Source organism: Ciona intestinalis, unplaced genomic scaffold (assembly GCF_000224145.3).
Source record: "Ciona intestinalis unplaced genomic scaffold, KH HT000184.2, whole genome shotgun sequence".
NCBI classification, from domain to species: Eukaryota; Metazoa; Chordata; class Ascidiacea; order Phlebobranchia; family Cionidae; genus Ciona; species Ciona intestinalis.
In genome coordinates, this window is record NW_004190506.2 from 458,452 (window position 1) to 476,630 (window position 18,179).

At 42.0% G+C, this 18,179-nt stretch overlaps 1 protein-coding gene and 1 non-coding gene across 4 annotated transcripts; one reads left to right on the forward strand and one right to left on the reverse strand.

Annotated features, from left to right (window-relative positions):
• Positions 1-1,334: 1,334 nt before the first annotated feature.
• On the forward strand, positions 1,335-16,397 carry tbx2/3 (T-box containing transcription factor). Of its 3 annotated transcripts, NM_001032448.1 has the most exon segments (9): positions 1,356-1,896; positions 10,136-10,406; positions 11,604-11,750; positions 13,590-13,666; positions 13,828-13,928; positions 14,217-15,206; positions 15,208-15,350; positions 15,353-15,383; positions 15,386-16,389. In NM_001032448.1, coding segments are annotated over 9 exon segments (2,424 nt in total). In that variant the 5' UTR covers positions 1,356-1,444; the 3' UTR covers positions 15,598-16,389.
• Positions 16,398-17,546: 1,149 nt separating this feature from the next.
• Positions 17,547-17,614, reverse strand: mir4111 (microRNA 4111). The gene has a single exon (NR_034507.1). It is a non-coding gene; the product is annotated as a microRNA 4111 (primary transcript).
• Between the last annotated feature and the right edge of the window lie 565 nt (positions 17,615-18,179).

Here is an 18,179-nt window from a genome sequence, read left to right on the forward strand (position 1 = left end):
TGGCCAGGATGGTAAAGTAGGAATCACTCGTATGTGGATACGTGTATAGCGAGTACTTCAATTACATTACGAAAGTAATCAATACTGGTAGCGCTTGCTCCACTGCGCGGCGCTAGTGAGCTTGTTTCAAAGTGGCAGCGAACGATTTATTTGATTGACAGCTGAACGGCTGCTCGTGTGAACTCGAGGAATCAAACCGAACTATTCGCGAATACGGATTTTTTAAAACGAACTAAAGCATTTTTTATTCTTGAATTTGTTAAAATGTTGTTTTAATATCATATTTAGCTGATTGGGTAATAGTTGAATTAAAGCGTTTAGTGTATTTAACGCAAACGAACGCTAAAAATTGTCATCGACTTTCCAAGCAAAATAAAGGGCGGCGATTTACAACAGTAGTTGTGTAGCTGAATAGCTGTGAAACGTAAAGCGGACAGAGCTGGAAATTCTTTTTGTCGCCTGCCTCGGATGGTTAGAATGTGTCATAGTGATTTGTCGGTGAACAAAGCATCGCGGTTGGTGTGAAACCGGTATTTAGAATCGTAGACATTCGGGCGTCGCTTATTCCCTTTCCTGTCATGCGTTAACAGGCGGTTGAAAGTGTCGGGCCTGCATAAATGCATCTGATGTCTGTACCCTATGTACGGCGTCATTTAGACTAGGAGTCTGATCTTTATGTGATATGTAAATCCCATTTCAACGCCGGCTACGCTTTCATCTTTGCTTCACACCTCGAGCACGGACGCCACGCCTACGAATAGAGTCACTCATGAGGAAATTAAGACTTAACTTATGCGCAACATGTTTTGAACTCCAATTTTATAACGCGAAAATTATACCTTAGCCTTGGGTGTGCGTACGGTGTAAAAAGTTACTTTTGGGGGGTTGGTATTTACGTCATACTTTAATGGTGATGGAAGTCAAATATTAGGAGTCCCGTTTTCCCTTACATAAACACGCGTCGTCCTTCTTTGATGGCGGAGTGCGCCGAAAAAGGGAGAAGCGTCGGCAGCGAAAAACGTGCAATTCGCGGCCGCGAGAAAAAGGGAAAGTGAGACTCTGGTTCGCTACTCGCTATCCATACACCACACCATAATAGACTGGAACACTTGGACTTGGACGCGTGCTGAGCTCGAGTCTTGGTGTTTTAGGGCAGGTGTTTGGAGTGTTTCTATTCAAAGAGGTTTCAGTTTGTGGTTTGTTATGAGAAGTATGTTTAGCTTAAACTTCAAGAAGTGGAAAGCAACATGGATTGTATATTATAAGTTTTATAATAATGCTCAGTGACAGATTGCTTATAATACAGTGAAAGTCTATCCGTTTACTAACCTTAGAACTCAACTTTTCCATAGATTGAAAACGTAAGAACTGTATAGAAAACTTTTGAAAATATAGGTTCGGTTTATAGCATGTTAAAGTATTGGTGTGGACCTCAGATCTCTGAATGTGTTTGACCGATAGCGAAGACCAAACTAGAAGTTCTTCTCCGTTGGAACATCATTTTAATCTTCCAACACCCATGATTCAAGACTCAATGAAGCCAGGACCCATCTCCCCCCTCCAGGCAGTTATGTCGGCTTATAATCATAGCGGGATGATGCCTTCTCGTCCTGGGAGCGACCTCCCGTTTTTCCCGCCTTCATATCTTCCTAGTTTATCAATGGCACATTGCGCTCCTTCGCTTATGTTCCCAAAAGGCGCGAATTCCATAGCCGGGTTGGGATCGGCGTTTGAGCGCAGTTTGTGCGGGGCTCAGGGCCACGATTTGCCGCAGGGCAAACTTCCGGACCCCGATGATAACGAACCGGATGACCCGCAGGTCGATCTCGATAACATGGAACTGTGGGAGCAATTTCACCGACGTGGAACTGAAATGGTGATCACCAAAACCGGACGGTAAGTCAAATACTTATAGGCATATTTCCTTTAAATCTCAAACGCCCTCGAAAGTGCATGTCAAATAGCGGCGTTGGTTTATCACTCCGGTTATTTTCCAAATTAAATCTTTCATAAGAATACGGTTTAAGTACACCGTCGGTGCCAGCAAAGGGAATATGAGCAAACAAAATAAGGCAAACTACAGTGGCGGAAGCCTCCAGATTGTTAGTTAGAGTGCGGGAAGGTGCGCAAACAATACCCTCTATGACGTAGGTGTCATCCCTGCTGAATGTGGTAGCAATATCACGCACTGGTATAGATAAGGCATAACACCTGTCTTTTCCTATGCGGGGAAGGTTCTGATTAATTTCAAAGTGGACGACGTCCGAATAAATACGAGTACATCAGCTGTGTTCATACGCCATAATATTGCTAATATCCTTGCGTAGTTTGTTCAGCTTGTTACAAAATTTCGACGTGCCCTAAGCACTGTTACGCTAATTGTGGTTAAAAATAACTTGTACTACGGGCACTATACTACGAACTGCGCCATATTTTGTAATTTTTAAGTCTAGAACAGCTTAATGTGAAACTAATCGATAGTTCGTAGAACGGTACCGAGAAGCCGGCGCCATTTTGTAACTTAACTTCGGGAGAATTTTTCTTCGTCTCCGAAATTTATTAAGACGTCTCGGGCAGGTCACTACAGCTGCGATTAAACGCACTTGCGTATTTAATTATTACTTAATGGTGTACGACAGAATAGTAGTTCAAATATTTTATACAAAAATACACAATTACATACAAGCCAAAACTCAATTACAAATGTAAACAAAAGCCCTCCGACTAAAAGTGTATTTGCTTTTCGATATTGGATCTAAATTACTTGAAATAAAACAAATCAACAAACGCTAGAAAGTGTTCGCTTTGTTCAATGTAACCTAACCCACGGTCTAACCAGACTATCTAGTGGTAGAGACAGTTACATAAGGCGTGCCCAACTATTTTGTTATTTAATCCACGTAGTTGATTTAACGATAACGAGTGAATCTAACCGCGTATCCCCAATTTAACGTTATCTTCTAATTTAGATTTATAAGTAACGACCGAGCCCCGGTTTTTAACGCTAATGTAAAATAATAAGTCCACTCAAAGCTTAAAACGTGATGGACTGTTTTGTATACCAGACTTTTAGGAGGTATATGCCCTATTAGTAGCGTTTACACGCAGCAGGAATATGGTGGACGATATGTATGATAAAGCAGTGCAAGTTGAAATCAGAGCCGTAACACATCCGCGCCATTTTGAATTTTACCTTGTACTTTTATATAGAGTTTCAATTACAAACAACCTTACAATAATTATCGCTTCTAAAATAGAATCTAAAAAATTTTGATGCTCTAATCTCGCCGGGCGGTATTGATTAGGTAGCCTTGTGTTTTAACGTAAAGTGAAATGTACGGTCGCGGTTTGAGAATACGTTGCAAGAGTGGCAAATTGACCGTCTGGTGACGTCACTGTTTCTAATGGTTTGCTAATTACAATGTCGCAAAGACAGAATTTAATGAGTGCGTTTCCTATAATTATGAGACAAGGTATACACCTACGCTTAAGGTAATTGCACACCGCTTTCGCCATTACCTACACAGTAGGATACCAGCGAGCGTATACGTAACGTACTTCGCTTACACTGTGTATTAATTCGCCACGCGCGAATATACCTCGCTGATATTGTAAACATACATCAGTCTGACCGACACGGCAATAAACGAACGCATTAGATTAATTGGCAACAATTAAACATAGAAATCACATGTTCTCCTGACCTGAATCGTTGTGGATGTAAGCGAGTACTTGTTTCTTATACAACGGTCGCAGTTTGCTATCGAATGTAACGCGGAGCCGCAAAATGTACACAACACTTCAAACCGCAAACGAAACAAACTTTATTTTGTGCCCAATGTGGTCTAAACGTCCCAAGACACAACATTAGAATCTAAACAAAACGGAAATCATTATTTAAACACCATTCATAAGCACACTTTATTCGCATTAATTTTACAAGACAGTTTAACAATGTTAGTTTTTCCTCGTGGGCTGGAATTTCCCTATACGATTGCGGTTTAATAATTGTCAGCCATCTTTCGGTGTTATCAATTTTGCATTGCTGGTGGAAATCCAGACATTCTTTAAACTTAAGGGACCTGAGGCGGGGTATAGTAACTATTGGGCCATCACCCCCCGGGCCACAGTTCGTTGTTAGCAGCTTGATTGTATAGCGGGAATTACTTGTTTGATTTGACACTCATGCTTTTGTCGCTCGACGAAGTGAGGCGCCGCTCGGTCGGAGAGGGCGGGAAGAAACACGACGCAATTTAAAGGCGATAAAAAGGTGTTATTTTAATTTCGTACGCCTTTTGTTTTCGCTCAGCAAATTAATACGAGTGCTGAATGGGATCGTTAGTTCACGCCTTAGAACCGGCGTTCAGGTAAAATTATTTGCTATTACTCCGCACTGTTGATTTTACTTTGGTAAATCAATCATATTCTCACAGCTTAAGTATAATTGGGACATTGTGGTCGCTGTTAAGTGCTTGCGTACAGGTGGGTAGAAAGACATACAAGGCTATTAAAATAACATGGAAGTGGTATAATATTTGCATGCCGATTAATAGGAACATGTGTGTAGGTGTGTCATAGTTTAATTCGTAAAACGGCCGCTATAAATCAGTTTTTGAATTTTCTGGCGGATTTGAACATTTTAAAAATTCGCCTAAATATTGAAGCGAAGAAAATTCTCAACTTAATCTTCTTATCGTGTCCATTTTATATCGGAACTATATACAAGCTTAATCGAGCCGGAAATTTAGCGATGATAGGTTGCATTCATCCATCATCTCATGTTGTCCAGCGTATGACTGTATGGCACGCAGTGTGGCTTCATAAAGAGGGATTGTGTTCGGATTTTTAATCGTTAATTATAATGCCTAGGGATAGCAGTAAACCTTGGCAGGGATTGACGTTTCAACGACCTCGGTAAAAACAAACATTATCGCATTGCCCGTCTATAAGCCAGAGATTAAGCCCACCGCAACTTTCAAGTGAGCAACCTCGGCGCTCGGGTTATGGAGTCTTTGTTTGTATTCTTACACAGCGGCTAAGCGTGAATTTTGATACCAAAGTAACCATCCATCAAACATAATTAGCGCAGTTCGGGACCCAATAGCAGCGTCGTCGGCTTGCAATCGCTCATGTAGACGCTTATCTTCGACATCTATTTATTTACCGAATTCCCGTCGATGCCTGTCGCCCTGTAATAGCCGCTCACGCGCCGCCGCTTCACCACCAAGCAAAGACCTGTTTCCCATCCGAGTCGCCCGGCAGTCGCTAAAGGCGACGGATTTCGCAAGTCCGGGGTGCGATTATGTTCGTTTATCGGTCGCTAATAGCCGCCGCCCGCCATCTCGTAATCTTACTGACGCCAATTCGTTAATCGACGGCGCTCGCTCTTGTTTGGGTTCGAAACAGCAGATCGGGTCGTTCGACGACTACTCTTGTTTATAATTCAAGCGTTCAAAGCGAATGGTTAAGCTTACCAGGCACGCTGTATTAAAGCCACGTGGGTTTATGCCTATGATATTAAACAGGCATTGACCCAACATAAAAGACGCCTAAGTGTTACTTAAATATAAAAGAATAATTTTTGCGGGTACCACCATTTTAAAACGGCCACTTATAGTTATTTTAAAATTGAATCGTTACCACAATGTGCCCGTGTATTTTCACAATATGGCTCTTGTTTTATTTTAAACACACATGCAGTAATATACCGACACGGTTCTAAGCTGATAAAACGTAACCAGCTATAACTTAAAAGTTAAAGTGAGAACACACCACCGGTAAATTACAATGTTATGCCTACTACAACTTATTGTGGTGTAACTAAACGAACGCCATTTCCTAATTCTCTCATATCTCGGTGTGAAAAGATATGTTAGGCGGAAAAATAGACAAGGGAATAATTCGTGTAAATTAGACTAGTTCCTAATTCACATGGCGTATGGTTGAATTGTATAATCTCCTTTCTTTCCGGGTAAGTCGTTCACTTGCGAATACGAAACATCTGTCCATGTATACTATAGTTCTAACTGTCAATTATAACATGCACATTGTGAATGTATGGCGTATTGGAAGGCGACCTTACACTAATACCACCGCCTTACAGGAACTACTGGTAATAGAGTCGTTTTAAATTGCACCTTTCGTTGTATAATGTGTAGTATATCCTGACACTCACAATGCGCTATTTTCTCACGTACCAGTGCTGTACAAATCTAAGTAAAATGTAAAACTCAAACGTGGGAATGGCTGTACTACAATGCATAGTTGCGAGTTAGGATAGAAGTCTGTTAATGTTTTACTGTGGGGTAAGACGGGACACAGTGAACACTTAAAACCTATATTTCCGAATCATGTTTTAAATAATTAACAACGCCTTTCTTTAGTCCTGGGGTTATGGATATATATTTCTGTAAATAATCTTTATTTACTACTAAATGTAAGGAAAAATAAGAACAAAACATGACCCATCTTACCCCACCCTACTATGTTAAAAAAACGATTAAAATCTGGAGTTCAAATTGTAGTCGCTCAAAAACAACCAAGCTAACTTAATGCCCGTGTGTTAAAAGGGATATCACACGGTCTATATTTGTATTTGTGTGTGAGTGACCTTGTCGGTCATGTTGGCCGTTTTAACGGATCAGGTGACAAGGCCATGTCTGTGACGTAACAAAGACCACACCTGACGACATAGTGGTCATTTAAGTGGACAAAAAATTCTCAGAAGGCTGCGATTTAGTATTAGTTTTTTTTTAACTTAAAAACGCAAATGTGCTATTATTTTGGGGAAATTATAAAGTATATTCAATTGGCGTCGTTGGCTATATATGCGTGGTGGTTAGTAAATCTTACTCGGCGGTCGTCAGTTTGCATTTGTCATTAGTTAATCGTCATTACCGCGCTCACATATGTGCATATGGGCTAAGCACCATCATACAAATTGTTCACCGGACGCTGCGTCTCCCGAGAGTTGACGCAATAACGTGCTAACGACAGACCCGATCGGCCGATATAGCTATTGCAAGTTAAGCGATAAATCCACACAAATGAAACGTCTATCCCACGCCGAACAGTGTCGGAAAATCCATTTAACGACCGTTACAAGCCGTCGGGCACGCAATGTCCGTTTAAAACTTGGCTCTTATGTGCTGGAGATATCCTATGGGAAACGTTAGAAGTGACAAGTGGAAATGAATTTGTTAACGACTTGGGTTTCTGATTGGAGAAGTCACATATCATAATTTTGCGGCCGTTCCGGCACTATAAAGATTAATAAGTTTGAATTATTACCCCCTTTCTCCGAAATAACGGAAGCATATGTTTGATTTAAAATGTGACCCATAGAACAAAAAGCTAATAGTATTAATTTGTGTAGCTGTCAGATTCCCTATTGACACACCTATATTAGTATGGGTGGCGAAATTGGTAAACCAAGATTATTAAAACTTTCCTGAAACAGGAAGTAACATGTGTGGGTATGTGACGTCATAGCGGATATTCTTTCGTCACAATAAAGTGACCAGGAAATGGACTTACCGCTAACACGGTCGATAAACAAAATTAGGAAAGGCGGCTTACCGTTTACATCTGACGCTAGCTGGCTGGCAGGCTTTCGTATACAACAAGTGGCGGTGGTATGAGCAGTGTACGTCTGCTCGTCGTGTCTTCTGTGAAATTGGTTTGTTCCGGTGATCTGCTTAACACAGGGATGTCCTTTATCGGCCGTGCTCTATATCGTTGCACCATCTCGCCGCCGCTTGGCGATAATATCGTCTGGGCAGCAAAACTCTGCGGAAAAAAAAATTTTTCGGTTAGGGCTCATAATTTCGGCAAAACCACCCAAAACGAAGAAACCGCATGCGTTATGCAACAGGTAGTATGCGAAGTGTCAAAGTGACGTATTACTTCCTAACTTTGAAGAGTGGTAACCTCGACTAAAACGTTTTAATGTTAAATCCGTGAGAATTTTGACTGGAAAAGTTCATTCAAAAAGAGGCAGGCGTCAAGATTACATCGATTAAATGTAACCCAGTTCTACTGGCGTTAAAAAAAGCAATAAAATTTAACTGCGATTTATAAATAATATATGTCACGATAAATTTCGAGTCTTAAGCTGAAGTTGTAAAATTGAAATGTATTGTTTATGTGACAAGCCGGCGAAAGATCAGCCGCCAATCTTCGTGTCGTGCCCGTGTAAATGTTCGCTTAATAAAGCACCGACCAACGCTTAGCGGTGACCGAAATTGCTCAATTAAAGACAAATTGGGGAAATTTAAACACGTCTCCCGAATAACAAACGACTTATAAAAGTGAAAATTGTCGAACTTATATAAGCAATATCGTTATTCAGTTTTCCGCTCTAATATATAAAAGTCCAAAAATCCGCGTTTTTAAAGCATATATGGCCACGGTGCTGCCCGTTGTCACGTGACTTCCAAATTAGGTACGGTCGTCGTATATTCTGGAAGTTTTTCAGTTTGGTCCACTTCCAATGCTTCCTTCTAATAATTGGCAGGAAACCATAAGCGCAGTGGACGTTAAGTTCCAGCACCCCCGTGTGCTTTGTAGCCACTGTTATTGACACCGCTCGTGCCACTTCGATGTAAAGTAGCGACACACCAGTTGAACCACAGCGGCCAAAAACATTTGTCACTTAAGTGAGCATTTCCGATTTTTTTCGCCCTGATGTTATCGTACGTAAGCGAGAAAACATGAGAATATAGCGTGAACGCCAGGAAACAGCAGTCGGCTTGTTTACGCGCTCATTTTTTCCTATTTACATCACCGCGTATCCGGCAACTGTAGGTTTACAACTAATCAACGCGGAAAAGCGAAAACAACGTTAAAATTGTTCGGTAACACCGGTAAAATAGTAACAATAAATTCCGTCAGTAATCTAAACTCTAACTAGCCGTCGGCGTAAACTATGTCTTAAATCGAGCTTGGATTAGCCAATGCCGATGCATCATTGCTCATTTGTTTAATAGGCTTCGTGTTACGACTTCAGGATTAAGACCATAGGTTCAACAAACATAAAACCGTGCTGAAAGAACTTCTTTAATCTTTTGAGTTTTTTTTCGTGTGGTGGCTTCTGCTGGTATACAAGAAATAGTAATTAGTAGCATGGTTGTTCCGCAATGCCCAATTATTGATTAATACGCGCGTGTCCATTGTATGGCTAAATTAGACCGCTCTTCTGAACAAATACGACGTTTTGAGCCGAATTGTAATCTCCCATTTGTAATATACGACTGTGGCGGAGAAAGCGCCTCCCGTTGTGACTGTAATAAATCAGCACGGTAAACAAACACCATTCTAATAACTTTTCCTTTGTTTGGTTGCCGTACAATCCGACTTTGCAATTAAGGCGAGAGCTGGAGCGCAAGATTACGACTTGGGATTAGAAACTGTTTGAATACGAGTGAAATTAAGAAGCCAAAAAGCTTGGCAAAAAAGTTAGGGCTGCCATTTATCCGCCGCAGCTACACGTGGCACGTACAGCTTGCCATGCAAATTTGACACGTCGCGGTTTATGAATCCGCTAAATAACAGACTTGTCATTTTTTCACATGATCCCGACAGTGAATATCCATTAGAATCCTTTAGGAGAGAGCGATTAAGCCAAACGCGCTTATTTAGCCAACCCGGTAACGCGTTCTGGCCTGACAGATCATGGATTCGAGGTCCTGTGGGAAAAGCGGGGGGCTGCGTTACTAAGCGATTCCGGACTGCGAAATTGTTTCACCCCGGCAGGTTTTCGTTGCGAAGTGGCATTCTTGTCAGCCGGTTAATCAGTAGACATAATCCGGGCCAAGCAAACCCGATTAACGCTTCGGCATTGTCTCTGCGGGGCACGCCGGGGAAGCCTGTTTGTTTTACTCCCACAACTCGCCACATCTAGGAACCAAACGATCGGGATATGTCAGTAAAATCAAGTAATCGGTTTGTCGCCCTGTCAGACTGCTGCCTACAGCCGATAATCTTACAGCACGCTGTGGGGAACAGCAGCACATCGCGTACCACGCTTGATTAAAACAACAGATTATGCTCCGCTTTTCTCTCTTATCTATTAATCGCTATGTTTGAACATTTGTTTTGGGGTCTTCACTCTGTTTAAACCGACGTTCTCACGCAGACGAATGTTCCCATCGTTCAAAGTTAAAGTGAGCGGATTGAGCAAAACTGCCAAGTACATTATGCTCATGGACATCGTGTCGGCCGACGACTGCCGCTACAAGTTCCACAACTCTAGATGGATGGTAGCAGGGAAGGCGGACCCCGAGCTCCCCAAAAGGATGTACATCCACCCAGACTCCCCGGCAACAGGGGAGCAATGGATGAATCGACCAGGAGTGTCGTTCCATAAGCTCAAGCTCACCAACAATATCGCGGATCCTCATGGCCATGTAAGTTCCCAAGTTTAATGCACACTTCATAACTATTACCCGCCATTTTGTTTTGTGAGTTCACCGAATATGAAGACCCCTTTATTACTTTTGCCATGATTTGCCTAACGCGCGCTGACTGCCCACTTATACCAATTAGCCGTCGAATCACCGCCTTGATTAAATAAGGCCATTTTAGCCACAAAGTGAGCTCCAGTTAGCGCTCCTTCAATTCAATTATTGGCTACACAGTTCGGAGCTAAAAGTGGTTAACACGCCCAAAAGACCTAAAATTGGGGCCCGTGCCAAACCCGGGGTCCGAATCATGCTGACAGAATAAGATAAGCAAGCGTAGCAGGCCCTGACGTCACTGCAGCAACGAGCCTTACCGTTATCATAGCCCGATCTGAGTCGACCATGCGAATCAAATTACGCGCTTATTTTATAAGGCGTCGATACGGCGCGTTCGTAACCCCAACAACATACGCGGTCTTTGGTTCTCTGCTAAATAGTAACGAACCAAACAGGCCTGTTATTCAAATACCAGCCAAGGGATATCTGGCCTGGGTTGTAAAGTTGCAGCCTCGACGATATTTTAGTTGGAGGCCAGTGCAGCAAATTAAGAACTGGGGTCCGGTTTCGAGGTTTTCCTCCCTTGACCGGATATGCCCTTCAGTGTCCAGACATTGCTCTAAACCCTCAGTACCGGTATATAAAAGCTAGAGAGCTTTAACGTTCGTCGGGCGCCTAACTCCCCAGCCGGCTGTACCAGCGATCTTCCAGCTTTGTACATGGTGCTTTGGACGCGTTACCAGACATGCCTCCCTTGATATATCCATGCTGAGTTTTACAGCGTTATATTCAGTGCCATAACCCGAGTTTGAAAGGGACATAATTCGTCAAAGCGTTCTTGTGGCCGGTTAGGCCCATACTAAGGTCAGCTTGGCGCCATGAACAGTTAGCAGCCAGCAGGGGTCCATAGGGAGAAAGAGGCTTAACGTACGGTTCTGTGTTAGACGCCTTAGAGATGCCGGCGTCTCAGCACGTGTTAGAAGATATTTATTAACAAATTTGATTTACATCAATGGCACGGTTAATTGTCTGCTTCTCACAGATTGTGCAGTTAACCCCGAACGTAGTTTATTAACCTAATGGAAAGTTCGCTCTCTCGGGCTTTGGAGCGTCGGCTCTATTTTAACTCCTAGCTTTTATTTGCAGACCATTTTGAACTCAATGCACAAGTACCAGCCACGCTTCCACGTTGTGAGGTGTGGGGACCTTGCGAAGCTTCCATACTGTGCGTTCAGGACGTACGTGTTCAAGGAGATGCAGTTCATCGCAGTGACAGCATACCAGAACGAGAAGGTGACCGTCAAGTTACTTATTACGCCTACCGTGCGATTTTAAGTCGTTTTGCCTCCTTATCAACAGTCAGAACAATTCTGGCCGCCGTGGTATCTTAACACTGGCGACTCTAACTCTGTAGGAGTCACGACTGCCACTTACAAAGGCGCCTATGTTTGATCCCACCCGATAGTGAGATGTTATGTAAGCATCTTTAGAATCCCAGCTATTACGTTCGTGTGGGAAGAAGTCCTACTGTCCAAGACGTGTTTATACGCCAGGCGTCATGTGCTTGAAACTTACAAGTAGAGAGTTAACGCTTTCACTGCGAATACGACACACGTCTTTGTCAACTTAGGAAACATTCTATGAATTGTTTGAAGTGCTAGGGTGGCGGCGACGTTTACACTCTTTTAGATCAAAGCAACGTCGTGTTAGCGCCTTGAGCCTTATGATCTCATAATGGCTATGAAAACATAGATATCAGATACTAAGTTTAATAAGCGGGGAGTCGAAACCGAAATCGGAAAATCTTGTTACATTCGCTTGTATTGAGACTTTTGAAGTACCGGCGAGTGGGCATGGCTCATTTTTGAAATTCTTTTTTTTTGCGTTGGAAATGAAACTGAAACAAACTACACGCTCGAGGTGGCTCAAAACCATTACAAAAGCTGTGCTAGCACGTCGCCTGCGCTTTGTAGACAGCCAGCATACTTGACCAAGGGTGCGATTGCGAATCAAAACAAACAGATAAGATGGTAGGAGCGGTCGTTCAATTTGTTTTAGCCTTCATTCTCCTCTGTGAGTTGACAATTGAACGACACGCACTTCTCGGGAACTTAGCTTTAATGTACAAAGTCCCACACCTGGCGCAATACATGTGTTATGACACGCTCTATCGCCTAGTTTCTGAAATCTCGCCAGACAAGACGTTGCAATTTCCCCGGCCAGAAAACATGGACAATGTGTTCAAACACAAACATTTCCTGTAAACCACTCAAAAGGCCCTTAAAATGACGCCTGAAATAGGCATAGGAATTTAAACGTTATAATGTGTGGACAGACAGGGTAGTTAAATACGTTACAAAGTTCATTTGCCACCCAGCACAGTATTGTACTTTATGACACTTGTGTTTATTCGTATAGTGGGACTAGTTATAAAATAAAACGGTTTATTCTCTGACACGTAAGTGTTAATCTATAAGCAATGTGACAAGAACAAATAACACGAAGGGGCGAAATCTAACGCTAGATCAACTGCGTGGCTTTCACATCTTTGGTGGTCGAGTAATACATAGCACTAAACCGAAACAATTATTTTTCGTCGACTACCGTAATCCCCATTCCCCCGAAGTCCTGGGAAGAAGGAACTGCAAATCGGCGATGGATTAACGGCGTCAGATCGTCGCCAACCCCAAGCGCTACCATCGCATCTGTCTCTGTCGTTACAGATAAGCAGACACCCTGTGTACCTTCGCAGGTATATTGTAGATCGGGGATATTTTCTCACTCGGCCGCCGCCCTCTGTTGCTTTTCCCGCGGAGACAGACCGGCGCCGCTCGATCACGCCCCGTGCGTTAATCCATCGTTTAAAGCGCAGCAAATCTGTCAGATTTAACACAAGGACAATAAGGACACGTTGTCTTAGTTTTCTCAGCAGTATTTTAATATCGAATTCCGTTATAAGAAAATTAGGTTCACGCTCAGTACTCCCATATATATAGTGGTTACCACTTACAAGTTAATCCACAAACCTCACGTTGATACCATTATCTGGTTAAGTGGTTTTACTATCCATATAACTACACACCCCTTAACCCCGGTATTGGATCATTGGTTTAATTTTGTTGTTTATTCCAGATTACCCAGCTGAAAATCGACCACAACCCCTTCGCAAAGGGATTTCGAGACTCAGGGAGCGGAAAACGTGAAAAAAGGTGATTAAAACTAACATTGGATAACCAGAATAAATTTACAATAACAATCTTTGAATATAGTACAAAATTCACCACTAAGTATTTTCCATACTACCCAATACGATTTACAATACCAATATATAAAACTTGCCACAAAAATTAACGAGTTCTTTCGCCAGAAGACAACACTTCCACTTGCAACAGCAAATGGTTGGCAACCACAAGGAGGCAGCAAGCAACCCAACTCGTCAAACAAGTGTGTACTCCAACTCTGAACGATCAGGTACGAATATTTATGTGTACAGTTTATATGCGTCTTGTTTGCGGTTAAAATATTGTTTGTTTATTTTAAATTTAATCAAAAAAAATAATAATATTTTTTAATATAATTTTGTAAAAGTTAAATTTTAGCTCGTTTTAGTTTAAGAATTTTATGACTTGCATTTTAAGTGCATGGTAAAAAATAAAGATAATATCAAGGCCTACTTGTTAAGACTGTATTTACTCAGCACACATGTGAAGTTTACATTTAAACTTCTAACAGCATTAATTAGCAAACAATCTCTCGCAGAGTGCAACGTGTCCACCGATGACGACACACGCCCAAACAACAGTGGCGGAAGTACGTCATCCGTGACGTCACCAACCAGGCTCGAGAAGCGAGCCACGGATTACAGTGAGACGATCATTGGTGAGAGCTCATCAAAAAAATCACGAACCTCAATCACGGAAGACGATCATATGAGCAACGATGAAAAATCGAAGAACGAAGTCTTCAGGCGCGAAACCTTAACATCGCCATTAAAGAAAACTCCAGAAGCTGCTTCCCACAGAAGATCACCTCATTCCCCCATCAAACCGAGGGTGAAAGATTCTCCAGTGACGTCATCGAGTACTCTGACGTCACCCATCCCGATTCACCCTGGGTTAACAGGCTTGGGAGGCTACCCAAACGCATTCATGCCCCATTTATCCGGTGCTGCAGCTGCGGCTTACCCATTCCTACACCCGAGCCAGATGAGTGCTCTCACAGCCGCTATGTCAGCAGGTGGAGCAAGCAACCCTTACTCTCATCTCGGTTCTGCATTCAACCCAGCCTTACTACAAGCTGTGGTAAACGCAGGTGGAATGTCATCGCTCCACCGACCCTCCGCTCAGAACCCCGGATCCCAGCTCCTTGCAGGATTAGGAGCGCCATCCACATCTCAACCTTTCTCATCACTGTTCACCAACTCTCCTCCGCTCTCCGCGTTCAATCCATACGCAAACTTCTTCCCGTACGGATCCGCAGCCGCAGCAGCAGCTCTTGGGTTTCCATCTCCAGCAGCAGGGGCGTCTTCTTCATCTTTACCCGGGGGAAGAGTGGACGGGTCCTCCGGAAGACCTATGTCGCCCATGTCCCTCGCTAACCGGTTGTACCGCCAGTCAAACCACCAGCAACATTCCTTCAACAAAAGCTTCACCGATCCATCTTCACCGCCTCTTCACATTCCGGGAGTTCTCCCATCTTCCTCACCGAGGGTGGGCACCAGTTATTCGAACAGTGCGAAAAATTCTCGGTTCTCCCCATACGCAATGCCCTTCTTCGGCTTCCATCCTTTCAGATCCGGCCCGGGCACCGAATCCTCGGAAAACCGCTTTGACTTCTCGCACCATCCTCGCCCACAGCCATCCGAATCCTCTGAGCCGAGTCAAAGAAGAAGATCCGGTTCAGGATCACCAATTTCATCCTCTTCATCTCCGGCTCCCCGAGTCCGAACCATATCCGAGTCCTCGGACGGGATGAAACCAGAGCCATGCCGAAGATCATCGAACACCTACCCGAGTCCTACCATTGGCACCGCTGTGCAGGAATTAAGAAACATGGAAAATTTAGTTTCTGGTTTGGACAAAACAAGACGTCATTCCGAGGAGTTAAGAGTAAACAAAGCATAACACAAACGAGCGGCTGATAATGCACAAGGTTTGTTTTGTATCTTGCTACTATTAGCTCCCATAGTTTACCATTCAAGCTGTTAAGCACAACGCAATACCTCAAAGTGTGCATTTAAACTTTGGGGCGAAAAGTTGTTCAATAATTTAACTTCAAATAATTTTTCTTACATAATAGAAATCTTTTACAATAACATTACACGAATCATTTTAAATTGGATGAGACACAAAAATGTAACTTAAACACAGATTTGTAAACTTGGTACACAAAGACTGAATATTTCTGATTCTATGTTATATCCTTTATACCTCATTTTGCCCCGATTACGTACTGTGTGTAAAACGTACAGTCGTTGCCGCTGAACAACACAGACCCCGAACATTGCTATTTCTACAACTTTTTGTTTCAAACCGTAATTCGTGCTCAACGTGCGTGGATTCACATGTTCCCCTATATATGTTGTAAGCAGCACATTTTTATATTCCTATCTGAACACGCTGTAGTAACATCACTATTTTCATATTCTTGTTATTAACGTTTATTCCTGTTGTGATCGTGGCCGTTATTTATATCTTTCTTGTTGCGAACCTTACTGGATTTTAAGACAAGTTATGTAGAATGAATGTGAGGCGATTTAATTGCCTTTTTAAATTTAGGTAGCGATTTAGAAATGTGAAAATGTGTTTAGAGATAGTTCGTGCAATTTAAGAGCATTGGGATTATAGATATTTTGCTTTTAGCTTATTCGTCTTGTGCAGTAAAGGTTTATTTCGCTTTTCTTCCATTACAAAGCAATACATGAAAAATACAAGAAAAAAAGTTTGTTTTCGTTTTGGGAGACTGAAAGTCAAGGTCTTACCCAAATACCCAGCAATTTTCAGCCTAACCGAGCCAAGCTAGTACAGTAATCCATCCCTGGCCATTTTGTTGCATTTCTAGTCCAAAGTGGAGCGTATTTCTCCACGTCAGAAAACTCGAGGGAAATTTCAAAACAGCCTAATGATTACCGAGCAGGGTCTAACTGAAACAAACACGAGATAACTCAAAGAGATCGTCTAAGCGATATGATTACGTATTAGTGGCCTACCCTCCCATAGGCGCCTGGTCGTTGTATACGGCGCCAGTCCGTCTTTATTTTAACTAACCACTAACAAAGTGATTATCTTTTGCTCCGAAGTCGTACCGCCTGTCTTTGTATTAGCAAGCTACCGAAAATAAATGTTTACGTTGGAAAGATCGGGTTGAAACAGATTGAAATTCGAACCCTTTATTCCGATTAACCAAAGTACACAAACTCTTAGCCATGTTGAAATTGTACCAGGGAACATAATACGTCTCTATAGTACTCTGTTTTAATTACAGAAATTCGTTTAGAATTTTAGTGAATTATTTCAAGTATATTTAAATCGTTTACAAAAGTTTATTGTTCCAGTTCACCATATATATGGTGTATGTGAAATGGTCCAACTGTTTATTTTTTGTCATACCGTTTAGTAGTAAACACAGAGTATTTTAAAGGCTATATAACCATACCCGCACCACTATTAAAAAGTGTTGTTAGTTCTTAAACACAGGATTAGGAAATATAAGACAATACGTGTATCCATCTTATCCCATGAAACTATATTTTTTATTTGACTAATTAGAATATCAAAAAATATTGTGACGAATTAAAAAAATCCAATTATAGAACTGACACAAAATTTTAATTAAATTTCCCCCTTTCAACACGGGTAGGTGTGAGCAGTACTCATGATTATGTTTCTAACGCTTTGACATGAAATCATATTCCAGCTTTATTTTACATGGCAGAAAATAAAGGCCTTACTGAAATATTTATAAGCCTCTGTCGCATTTGACGTTTCATTAACATCTGAATTTAATTAAATGCCCTTGTGGTTTCCCATGCGTTTCATTATCACCTACATAACATATTGCTGGATGGTATAAACTAGGAAATTTTTTCCAACCCACAAAATAATCAAATTTTCAAAATTACTGAAATTGTAAATAAAGAAAAGACTGTTTAATTGTGAAGAATTGTTTATATTTGAAATTAATTTTCGCGAAAATTTATTGTTTCCTCAAGTTTAGATGCAGCGAAAAGATAAAAGGGCCCTGCTATATTTACATCAATACACTCATTAATTAAATGCCATTCGTCGTGTGGGAAGAGCCAAAGTGCTATATTTATGTATTGCTTAATAATTGCTTGATTAGATCGGCCAGCTTAGAGGAAGATTGACAGCTAGCTGCAGTATTAGTAGGACGCCATTGTACCAGTAGCAACCGACGGGCACGAGGCAATTTCCGCCAAGTGCTAGGGTATGGGTCGTCAAGGGTTCTTCGGGGCCATTTTGAGCTTGTTCAATGGCAGACTACTGGCGCCTAAGGTGTCAGGCGTAACACTATTACGAGCATTCGGCCCGTGATCAAGTAGTTACAGCGGCTAGGGTTATAGAAGCGAAATATGCGAAAGATTATAAAAAAACGTCGCTGTATAACGTTACAAGGTTACTTGAAGTTCAGCAATAGACGCTGTGAAATAAATCGGCCATTTTTGTTCCCGTTTTTTTTTTCATTAAGTACCTCTGGGCTCAC